This window comes from Myotis yumanensis, unplaced genomic scaffold, assembly GCF_028538775.1.
Source record: "Myotis yumanensis isolate MYYU_CA2020_CCGP unplaced genomic scaffold, mMyoYum1.0.hap1 SCAF_16, whole genome shotgun sequence".
Taxonomy (NCBI): Eukaryota; Metazoa; Chordata; class Mammalia; order Chiroptera; family Vespertilionidae; genus Myotis; species Myotis yumanensis.
The window spans coordinates 51,066,818-51,078,528 of NW_027223767.1; the positions used below are offsets into that span (position 1 = coordinate 51,066,818).

General features: G+C 66.1%; 1 protein-coding gene across 1 annotated transcript in view; it reads left to right on the plus strand.

Moving 5' to 3' along the window:
• Positions 1–5,757, plus strand: part of MGAT5B (alpha-1,6-mannosylglycoprotein 6-beta-N-acetylglucosaminyltransferase B) — a 33,441-nt gene extending 27,684 nt beyond the window's left edge. Inside the window, exons 11-18 of the mRNA XM_070394244.1 lie at positions 659–789; positions 1,162–1,167; positions 1,462–1,617; positions 2,416–2,562; positions 2,736–2,852; positions 3,800–3,874; positions 4,304–4,560; positions 5,484–5,757. Of these exons, the coding sequence (XP_070250345.1) occupies positions 659–789; positions 1,162–1,167; positions 1,462–1,617; positions 2,416–2,562; positions 2,736–2,852; positions 3,800–3,874; positions 4,304–4,560; positions 5,484–5,682 (1,088 nt within the window). The 3' untranslated portion in view covers positions 5,683–5,757. The remainder of the gene's footprint in view (positions 1–658; positions 790–1,161; positions 1,168–1,461; positions 1,618–2,415; positions 2,563–2,735; positions 2,853–3,799; positions 3,875–4,303; positions 4,561–5,483) is intronic.
• The last annotated feature ends 5,954 nt before the right edge of the window (positions 5,758–11,711 follow it).

Genomic DNA, 11,711 nt, shown 5'->3' on the forward strand with positions numbered 1-11,711 from the left:
GGCCAAAGACACAGTCAGGGACGTGCTCCAGCGGCGAGGGATTGCGGCGGGAGCTCAAGTGTGTCGCCTGCCCTGGGCTCTGGGCTCTGGGCTCTGGGCCCTGGGCTCTGGGCTCTGGGCCCTGGGCTCTGGGCTCTGGGTCTGGGCCCTGGGCTCTGGGCCCTGGGCTCTGGGCTCTGGGCCCTGGGCTCTGGGCTCTGGGCTCTGGGCCCTGGGCTCTGGGCCCTGGCCTCTGGGCTCTGGGCTCTGGGCCCTGGGTCTGGGCCCTGGGCTCTGGGCTCTGGGCTCTGGGCTCTGGGCTCTGGGTCTGGGCCCTGGGCTCTGGGCCCTGGGCTCTGGGCTCTGAGCTCTGGGCTTGGGGACAAGGAAGTCAGAGCACGCTCCTCGCTCTAACAGACCTGACCTGTGGGCGGGCCTCGAAGGGAGGGCCCCACGAAGGCTCTTGGGGGTGGGGCCCTGAAGGCTGAGTAGGATTCCTCACCCCAGAAAGGGCAGGCGGCACCCCAGGCAGAGGGACAGCGGATGGGTGACTCCTCCCTCTCCCACAAGACCTTTCACCCCCACCCCCGCCCATCCCTGCCACATGGGGCAGCCCTGGGAGACCCTGGCGTGTCCTTGGCCGTCTGGTGACGCCCTCCTGGCCGTGCTCTGGCTGCAGCTCACACCCCCGACAACTCCTTCATGGGCTTCGTGTCCGAGGAGCTGAACGAGACGGAGAAGCAGCTCATCAAGGCCGGCAAGGCCAGCAACATGGCCGTGGTGTACGGCAAGGAGGCCAGCATCTGGAAGGTGTGCCCCGCCCGCCCGCCCGGAGCGGCCACCCCGACCCGCTCCCACCTGCCCCTGCCGGCCGGCCGGCCGTGGGGAAAGCCTGTCTGGGGCTGGTCCCTTGCCCCCTCCCCGTCCCTGCTCTGCCCCAAACTCAGACCGAGGTCTGTGACTTCACCCTCCCCGCTCCCTGGGATGGCGAAGGGGGCTTAGGCGAGACTCGGGGGTTCTGTGGGACGGAGGCCGTGGAGAAGGCGGGAGAGGTCCAGGGATTGGCACCCCACTTTCAGGGCGGGGTCCCGGAGAAGCGCTGCCGGTGGGGAGGCTGCCTGCTCGCCCGTCACTGACCTGCTCTCTCTCCTCTTTTCTCTGCCCCCCCTGGCCATGAGGCAGCTCCAGGTAGGACTGTAGCTGCGTGCTCCCTCCTCCCCCTGCCCCTCCTCCTCCTGCGTATCACGTGGTTGTTTTGTGGAATGACCCTCACACTGTAGTGGTTGGGATTAGGTTCAGCGAACAGTGATTCAGATGTTTGAGGGGCAGAGAGGAAAGGGGCTGTGCCCGGGCCACACAGCTGGTGAGCGGCAGCGGACCTAAGACTGGCCCACACCTCCGGCTGCCAGACCAGGGCTCTCCCTCCTGCTGCCCCGCCTCCCGGGGGCAGGGCGGGGCACCCACCTCCCCCTCGTCCCCCAGGGGAAGGAGAAGGTCCTGAGCATCCTGAGCGAGCACATGGAGGTCCACGGCACCGTGTTCTACGAGAGCCAGCGGCCCCCCGAGGTCCCCGCCTTCGTCAAGAACCACGGCCTCTTGCCGCAGCCCGAGTTCCAGCAGCTGCTGCGCAAGGCGAAGGTGAGCCCGGCCGCGGGCACGGGAGGTGCCGGCCACCCCCACGGGGCTCCCAGTGTGGACGGGCCCGGCCGGCTCTGTGCTCATGGGGCGCACACGTGCTGTTGGGGGAAGGGCGCCTTTGTGCAGCGAGCAACCTGGACAGCCTCTCGGGGCAGCCCCGTCGATTCAGCCATCCTCCGGCGCCTGCGGGAGTCAGCCGGGCGCACTCCCGGCAGGAGTGAGTGCGGGGTTCATGTTTGCGGGGGTGAACGGTCACGGTCCTTTGAGGGCAGCTGAGGTGGGGTCTGACGCCTCCTAGACTCGGGGCTCGTTTCCCCTCCCTGCAGAGGCAGCTGTCAGAGCAGCGGAGCCACCGATACCGCCTCACCTGCCTCCTCGCTTCACAGATGGGGAAACTGAGGCCTGGGGGCGGAGGCACTTGTGTGGCACCCAGCTCAGCTGGGCTGTCCGTTTTTTTAATTCAGAGAGGAAGGGAGAGGGAGAGAGAGAGAGAAACATCCATGATGAGAGAGAATCATGGATCGGCTGCCTCCTGCACGCCCCACACTGGGGATAGAGCCCGCAACCTGGGCTCGTGCCCTGACCAGGAATCGAACCGTGACCTGTTTATAGGTCGATGCTCAACCGCTGAGCCATGCCTGCTTCTGAGCTCAATTTCACCCCCCCTTCCCCCCCCCCCCGCATTCCCACCCCCATTGCCTCCTGTGAGTGAATGTCCCAGCCCCAACCTCGCCCCTGCTTCCCGGGGCCGAGTGTGGTCCTGGCCTTCCCTGACGGCCGCGCCTCCTCGCTTTTCAGCTCTTCATCGGGTTCGGCTTCCCCTACGAGGGCCCCGCGCCCCTGGAGGCCATTGCCAACGGCTGTGTCTTCCTGCAGTCCCGCTTCAGCCCGCCCCACAGCTCCCTCAACCACGACTTCTTCCGAGGCAAGCCCACCTCCAGGGAGGTGAGTGGGGGGACCCAGGCCCCCGATCTGAGGGTCTGAGATGGGGACCCTGCAGGGCCTGGGAGAGGGAGACCGAGGCGTGGAGCAAAGGGGCGGCTGGGACCGGTGGGCGGGGCGCGGGCCTTAGCCAGCCCGCCATTGGCACCGCACGCCCACCTGCCCCTGCCCGCCAGGTGTTCTCGCAGCACCCGTACGCAGAGAGCTTCATCGGCAGGCCCCACGTGTGGACCGTGGACTACAACAACTCGGAGGAGTTCGAGGCCGCCCTCAAGGCCATCATGAGGACCCAGGTGAGCCGCAGGCCCGTCGGCACCGCCAACGCGGGCCGGCCTTCGCTGTCATTGGGAAGCGATGCCCTCCTGGTGAATTCCGACTCCCAGGCCGGGGTCGGCGGGTGTGCCCGCGGAGCCCCCCTCACCGGCGTGTGTGAGGGTGAGGAGCACAGGTGAGGGAGACCTGAGCTCCCAGCCCGGCTGGCCCCCAGCTCCGGGGGCCCTTTCAGTCCCCTCTCGGCCTCATTGGGTTTGCCCGTTGGCACCTGTCCGTCCAGATGAGGCCAGTCAAGGTGAGGGGACGGGAGGCCGTGCGGGCGCCTGCCTCCCGCTGCCTCCCCTCTCACTGTCGCAGCCGATATTCCCGGCAGGACCGGCCCCGGCCACGCCTGTAATTACACCCCATGGGGTGAGCCTCCCAGGCTGTGGCCGCCTCTGGCGGGAGGTCCCGGCAGGTGGGACTCGGCTGGCAGGGGCCTTCGCATCACCACGTGGCACGGGTTTGCCGGGAGCAGGCAGAGCATGTGGGGGGGGATCTCTTCTCTAAAAATCAATGGAAAAACATCCGTGGGTGAGAAGTAACAAACCAAAAAAGAACGAAAAGAAAAGAAACGAGGACCCAGGCGCCGGGGGAGTGTGGGGGTCACGAAGGACAGGGGGCCTGGGCCTGTCCCGGGTGGGGTGGCGTTCGGGTGGCTTCCTGGAGGCGGTGTCGCCTGAGGGGAGGGTGGACGGGCTGGGTTGGCCGTGGGAAGAGGCATCAGGGCCCGTGACCGGATGGAGCGTTGACATGACTGGAAGGAGGAAGCTCAGTGAGGCTGGGAGGGAGGTCCTGGCCTCGGTCTCCTAGGTCCTGAGCCCCGGGGAGCCCCGGGGGGTGCACCGAGGAGCAGGGAATCCGAGCAGAGGGCCCAGATCTCCGCTCCCAGGTCCCCTGCCCCCCTGTCTGCCTGTCTCTCTCACAGGTAGACCCTTACCTGCCCTACGAGTACACCTGTGAGGGGATGCTGGAGCGAATCCACGCCTACATCCAGCACCAGGTAGGGGGCCTCTGCTCTCCCCCCCACACCCCGTCCGACCAGAGGAGGCCGCCCATCCAGGTGCTGCGTCCATTTAACTCCCTGTCCTTCCCCAGACGTCCATCTGTCTCCTTCCTTCCCGGCACAGCTGGTGGGGCTGGGGGGCCGAGGGGTGGGGTCAGTATGACTGTCAGAGGCCAGGCCTGAGGCCCCGGGGGTGTTCCCTGACCTCCGGGGCCTCCCTCCCACCCCCCCGCCCCCAGACAGATCAGTACCCACCCGGTGGGGCTGCTGCGAGGGTAAATGGAATGACGCCCGGAAGGCCACGGCATTAGCAAGCCCCGATGGTGATGCGAGCATGATGATGGGTTTGCCAGCACCCACGTGTCAGCCCGTGGCGCCCGTGGCCGCCGTGGCCCGCTGCCCTCTCACACTGCTCTCTCCTGGCAGGACTTCTGTGCAGCCCCAGGCCCCGCCCCCGCAGGGGCTGGAGTCCCGAAGAGCCCCTTGGTCCTGGCCCCCAATGCCACCCACCTCGAATGGGCCCGGAACTCCAGCCTGGCCCCCGGAGCCTGGCCCCCAGCGCACTCCCTCCGGGCCTGGCTGGCTGCCGCGGGCAGGGCCTGCACGGACGCCTGCCTGGACCGTGGGCTGGTCTGCGAGCCCTCCTTTTTCCCCTTCCTCAACAGCCAGGACGCCTTCCAGAAGTGAGTGACCTGCCGGCCCCTTCCTCCGCCCAGCCAGGCTCACTCCCAGAACCCCCACCCCCCAACCAGGCCCACTCCCAGAACCCCCCCGCCCCCCCAGCCAGGCTCACTCCCAGAACCCCCACCCCCCAACCAGGCCCACTCCCAGAACCCCCCGCCCCCCCAGCCAGGCTCACTCCCAGAACCCCCCGTCCCCCCCGAGCCAGGCTCACTCCCAGAACCCCCCGTCCCCCCCCAGCCAGGCTCACTCCCAGAACCCCCCCCAGCCAGGCTCACTCCCAGAACCCCCCCCGCCCCCCCCCAGCCAGGCTCACTCCCAGAACCCCCACCCCCCAGCCAGGCTCACTCCCAGAACCCCCCCCAGCCAGGCTCACTCCCAGAACCCCCCCCAGCCAGGCTCACTCCCAGAACCCCCCCCGCGCACCCACCCAGCCAGGCTCACTCCCAGAACCCCCCCCGCCCCCCCCCAGCCAGGCTCACTCCCAGAACCCCCCCCCAGCCAGGCTCACTCCCAGAACCCCTGTCCTGCCCAGCTGGCAGCAGTGGGTGAAGGGGACACCTTCAGTGAGTCAGGGAGGATCCCAAGGGACTTTCCAGGCAGGTGTCCATCAAAGCCCCACACTCCCGGCAGAGCCTCAGCCCCAGCCACCGAGGGACCAGGGACGTTCCCTCCGCCCCCCCCCCCCGCCCAGCATCTTCCCCAGGCTCTCCCTGATGGATCAGCCAGGCCCACCCTCTGGCCCCTCCCCTCCTCTCTCCGAGCAGGTGGGAGAAGGAGCTGAGGGCCAGGGTCTGTCCTGGCCTGGCACCTCCTAGAAAATTCTTCCCCAGTTTGGGCTGGGACAGCCGGGGGGAGGGGGGGGCAGGACCCACTGGGCGTTCTGCTCCTGCCCGCTGAGTGCTGCCGCCCTGGTGCCCGCCAGGCTGCAGGTGCCCTGCGACAGCACCGAGTGGGAGATGAACCACCTGTACCCGGCCTTCGCCCAGCCCGGCCAGGAGTGCCTCCTGCAGAAGGAGCCGCTGCTCTTCAGCTGCGCGGGCGCCAGCGCCAAGTACCAACGGCTCTGCCCGTGCCGGGACTTCCGCAAGGGCCAGGTGGCCCTGTGCCAGGACTGCCTGTGAGGGCGCCGCGGGCCCCCTGCACGGAGAAGCACCAGCAGATTCCGAGCTCCAGCGACCCCACCCCCCCACCCCCAAGCTGGGCTTCCTCCCTCGCTGAGTGCAAGGCCAGACCTGACAGGTGGAGAGAGGGGCCTGGTCTTCCCTGGCCCAGGACGGGGCCTCTCGCCGCACAAGTTCGGGAGCAGGAGTCCCAGGAGGGGGGTCAGCCTTGTCCCTCTGGAGGAGTTTGGGGTGTGGCCAGAAGGGGCAGGGGACTGGGGGAGGCCAGGCGAGGGACCCAGTCCTTGCCCCTCCCCTCTCCCACACCTCCCTGCTGCACGGGCCACCGTTGGAGGCGCAGTGACCCCTCGGGTGTGGGGGTGGAACTGCGTCCCCTCCTGCTTGTTCAGTTCTCTTCACTTCGGACTTCTCCTGAGCCTCTCCTGGCATGACTGCCATTCCAGACCACGGCCTGTTCCCCACCCACCCCAGCCTCTGAGCACAGGTGCTGGTCCCTTCCCAGCATCCATTGCAGGCGCAGGCTCGGGCGGAGCTTCTGCCCCATCACACCCCTGGCCCAGGCCCTGGCCGCCCAGGCCCGCAGGCCCCCGGCCCCCACCCATCAGTGCTTGTCCGTGTCCCTCCAGCTTCCAACCATCTCGGATCAACTGTGCACCCCGTGCAGCATGCCTGCCCCCGCCCAGGCCCCCAGAAACACTGCCACCCCATCCTGTGTACAACCCCCGCCCTCCCTGGGCCACCCGGCCGCCCTCCTGGGCTGCCCCGCCACCAGCCATGAAGGGGGCCCCGGGGCCCTGAGAGTCGGGAGGAGCGGCCTCTGGGCTGCCTCCCACCCGGACCCTCTCCCGGCCCGGCCGCCCTGCAGCCGCAGACACTCAAGTCACCAAGGACCTGACCTTCGGGGGAAAGCAATAGAGACTCTCTTCTCTCTCTTTTTTAAAGATTTATTTCTTGAAATAATAAATATTTTATTGGGATGTGAGGTGCAGAGGAGGAGCCTGCTGTTTCTCATCTTTTCTGGGATGCGAGGGGCTGGGGGAGTGAGGGGCTGGGAACGCCCAGCGGGAGCCCCGGGTCCCTGCTCCACATCGTAGAGGCTGGGGCTCCGTGGCAGGCTGCCCGGAGGAGGGCCCTGCCTCCTGTCTTAGACTCCGAATGAGGTGAGTGGGGTGCAGGGGCGGAGGGGGCAGAAGCAGGCTGGTTGCAGGAGAAAGAGAAGTCTGACCTGCGCCCAGATACAAGGCCAGAGGGTGGCGGGAGGGGTCCTCCATCCCTTCCTCCCGAAACCCAAGTGGCCGCCTCACTTCAGGCCCCCCAAACCGAGGAAACCACAGGCCCAGGAGCCTCCCCCTCCCGCTTACAGGTGAGGGAACAACCATGGCAAACACCTGGGAGCCTCGGCCATCCCCACCCCTGCCCTGACCCGTCCAGCCAGCGTCCGCGTGGGCCCGGGCGTCAGAGGCTCTGAAAAGCACGGAGTCAGGGTCTCTAGGGGCAGCGCCTGGCAGCACCTCTGACCCCAAGGATCTGGGGACCGGCTGCAGGGGGCCTTTGAGGCCTGTCCCTCCAACTCCCACTCCCACTCCCACTCCCACTCCCACTCAGGCCCCAGGCCAGAGGCGCTGCTCCCACAGCCCAGGAGGGGAGGCCGCAGCTGCTGATGAGCCCGGGGATGAGGAGGGAAGAGGCGGGCGCCAGCTGGGCCTGGGGCAAGGAACACACGCGCTCGCACACACACACACACACACGCACATGCACACACACGCACACACAGCTCTGTGGGAGCTCACGGGCAGGAGAGGGTGCGGAGGCTGTGGACAAGCACCCTTCCCAGAACCGGGAGGTGGGCGGGAGGGCTGCAGAGGCACGGGGCCTCCTGGGAGGCCAGGAGGCTGGGAGGCCTGGGCGGCCAGCAGACTCTGCTTTGTCTCTCAGCTGGACCCCCTCTTAGCTGGGGGGGCCTGGCGGACTTGCCCTCCCTCCCGCCTGGCACCGCAGCTGCCCCTCCCTTTGGTTGACTCCAAAGGCCCCTCAGAACCCCAACCTGCTCCGCGGGACCCCCCCTGTGGTTCTCGTGTTTCTCCTGTGAAATAAGGAAGGTGATCCCGGCACACGGGGCTGAGGGTGCATCGAGGTCAGCTGTGAAGTGTGGTGAGCTGGGGTGAATGTTCAGTAACGGAGCTACGGGCCGCGGTCCTCAGGTCTGCCCCCAGTGCCCCCAAGAACCTCCAGGGGCCTCCAGGGGCCTCCAGGTGCCCCCCAGTGTCCTCAGGGGCCTCCAGGGGCCTCCAGGTGGCCTCCAGGTGCCCCCCAGTGTCCTCAGGGGCCTCCAGGGGCCTCCAGGGGCCTCCCAGTGTCCCCAGGGGCCTCCAGGGGCCTCTAGGTGCCTCCAGGGGCCTCCAGGTGCCTCCAGGGGCCTCCAGGGGCCTCCGGGGGCCTCCAGGTGCCTCCAGGGGCCTCCGGGGGCCTCCAGGTGCCTCCAGGGGCCTCCAGGTGCCTCCAGGGGCCTCCGGGGGCCTCCAGGTGCCTCCAGGGGCCTCCAGGGGCCTCCGGGGGCCTCCGGGGGCCTCCAGGGGCCTCCAGGGGCCTCCGGGGGCCTCCGGGTGCCTCCAGGGGCCTCCGGGGGCCTCCAGGTCCAGGGGCTCCTGCCCCTTCCTGGCGGGTGAGATCAGTGAGGCTGCAGGGAGAGCAGTTCCCAGCCTGTCGCTGCCCAGACCGGACACCAGACATTCTGACCCCAGAGCCGGAGGCAGTCGTCCAGCCGAGCGGCTGGTGGGCGGCTTATCCTTGGGCAGCGGAGGTGGCAGGGTTGTGGTTGAACTGTGTCCCCTGCGGTGACCTGATACGGAAGAGCCTTTGCAGACGCAGTGAAGATGGGCCGCTGGGTGTGGGCAGACCCTGAGCCCGATGACTGGCGTCCTGGTAGGAGAGGGAGTGGGGCACAGACACACGGGGGAGGAGCCACGTGGAGACGCGGGCCGAGATTGGAGGGGTGCAGCCACGGGCAGGGGTCAGGGAGGATGCGGGCAGCACCAGGAGCTGGAAGAGGCGGGAAGGGGCCTCCCCTCCCCATACTGGGGAACTTGGCCAGCCCGCCCTCCATCTCAGACGTCTGGCCTCCAGAGCTGTGAGAGAATCATATCTGTAACTTCGAGCCCTCCGATTTGTGATTGTTTGTTGCAGGAGCCACAGGAACTAATGCAGGGGTCATGGGCCCCCTGCCTTTAAAGATAATAGCCCACAGGGCTCAGCTGTGTCCAGAGAGTCCCGAGCCCAGTGGCCCCCCGCCAGGCCACTGGCCTGCATGCAGCTCAGTCCACCTTTTCCCAGAAAAACGTGGAGACTTCTCAATAAAACCCCCAAGGAGACAGAACGCTGGGTCCCAGGGATTCAGACCCACTGGAGATCACATCGGTAACCCCACCCCTGCCCCCCAGATATCCTCCCAGGCACGGGCCCTCGGGGTACCCGGGAGCAGCACCAGGTGCTCCCAGCAGAAGGGGGTGCTCCCAGCAGAAGGGGGGACCGCACACCTCCCGCTGGATTCAGCCTTGATTGCCGCCTCTGCCTCGGCTAAAAATAGCCCAGCCCCGGCTTGACTTCTGCATATATTTGCATATTGGGCTTGAGACTCATGAATATGGAGAAACAGGGCAGCTGACTTGTTTGTGCAGCAAACCCAACAGAGGACACTTGCCCTCCTGGGGTCATTCCCGCTCCCCCAGCTGCCCTGGCTGCCCAGCCCGACCATCCGACCATCTGCCACCTCTCCCTTCAAGAGCCTTGGCGGTGGGGTGGTCTCCAGTGGGGGTCCCAGGGCTGGGGGGGACTGGGCTTGGGTTTTGGAGCGCTGGGAGTGCTTCCGGCTGGGGGCTGCATGAGACACCCTGAGGCTCTGTCCTCTGACCCTAGACCCGCCTGGTCCCTCAGAACCGCTCCCCGTGCCTGTGCATTGTGGGGACCTCAGCAGGGGAGGTGGAGGGGGGCAGATGGCAAACTCCCGACCTCGGCTAAAGCTGGATTCAGGGCTCCCCATGTCCCATCGTGTCGCCCACGGCCCCTCGTCCATCCCACAAACCCTCACTCAGCACAGCGCGTGGTGCAGCGCTTGGCAGAGGTACACAGTCTCCCCCTTCCCCCCTCCCGCCCTGGTGCCCGTGTCCTGAACACCAGTGTCCAGGGCCTGAGCCTGTGGGGACCCCCTGGCTTCCCGGGTCTGGTGACACTTGCTTTTCATCAATCCTGGAGCCTGCCCAGCCAGGATCCCCTCGAACTTCTCCTCGTCTCTGTGCCAAAAGGGGTTTCCTGCCCCATCCTGTCCCTGAGCCCAGGGTCCAGAAGAGGCCTGGCTGCAGGCAGGAGCCCAGCTCCCACCTCAGGCCCAAGGCCCCGCGTGTTAAATTCCCGGCAGTTTTTATAAGCGGGGGTTACAGTGTTGGTGTCTTGAACGGGGGTGGGGGGAGTGTTTGCGCCTCAGAAATTGGCATGTGCAACAAATCCAGGCTTTTGATGTCTCATGTGTGTTGTGTTTTGGGGAGACCTGCCACCGATGGGGGGCCCTCCACAGGGGCGTCTCACCCGCATGGCCCTCACCCCGCCCTCTGCTTCCTTTCTGCGCCCCCTCCCGGGCCCTCAGCGCCCCTTTCATCCTGGGTTTGGCAGCTGACTGGGGCTGCGCGGGGCCCTGCCTCCCCTCGCCGCTGCTCAAGGAAATAATTAATAATAATTAATGAATAAGCTGTGTTTATTGAGAGCCGTTTACACAGAAAGCCTCAGGGTACACGGCACTCAGACGTAATTAAAAGTGACACATTTTAAACTTTGAAGCGCAAAGCTGTGGCCCAGGGCAGGGCTCCCCGCAACTTCCTCGGACCCCCACTTTGCGGGTGGGGCCTGGGAAGGCGGGAAGAGGGGCCTCATCATGGGGCTTAGGGTACAGGCCGAAAATCACCCACCTACCTGTGTATCCACCCACCACCCATCCATCCACCCACCCACCACCCACCCATCCACCCATCCACCCATCCACCCATCCACCCATCCATCCATCCTCCCACCCACCCACCCACCCACCACCCATCCACCCACCCACCCACCCACCACCCATCCATCCATCTACCCACCCATTCATCCATCCACCCATCCATCCATCCATCCATCCATCTATTCATCCATCTATCCATCCATTCACCCACCCACCACCCATCCATCCATCCACCCACCCATTCATCCATCCACCCATCCATCCATCCACCCATCCATCCACCCATCCACCCACCCATCCATCCACCCATCCACCCATCCACCCATCCACCCATCCATCCACCCATCCATCCAAAAGCCCCACAGAGTGCACAGCCGAGCCAAGCACTGGCTCTGAGCCCCAGGATGTCGCTTCGTCCCCTCTGTCTCTGGGGAAGGAGGGCTCCCTCGCATGTTTAATGCTCCAGTGGAATGACAATTATGAAAAGTGCACATGTTGCAATTTGGGTTTAGGTTGAAAGTATTAATTTCCTGGTTTTAATTATTCAATAGAAATTAATGAAAATGTGAGAGGAACCTCACGGGAGCCTCTCTAAGCATCAGGGGCGGGGAAGGCAGGAGAGCTGCATCACATGGAGCCTAGGAGAGTGGGGTGAGTGAGAAGGCCAAGGGCCCCACCCCGCCCCCGCCCCCGCCCCCAGCCAGGCAGGGAGCCTCCTGCACCCACCCACCCGCCTGCCTGAGAGTCTGCCAAAGGAAAGGTGGGTGGGGGGGGGGGGGGACAGCACGCTTGAATAGTCTTAGCCTATTTCATTATTTCCATTGTCTTTTACAAAAACTTATGTAGCACTTGCTCTATACCAGGCACTGCGGGTGGATGAACTCATTTTGCGGAGAAAGGCCTGGACACGGGCAAAAAGCCAGCAGCAGGAGCAGCCGGCTCCCTCCTGGGGGCCCGCTGAGCTGAGGAGGTGTTAGCCAGGGAAGCAGGGGAGCAGGGGCCGCATTTGCAAGGGAAATGACGAGGGCCTGCAGTGGCTGGAGGT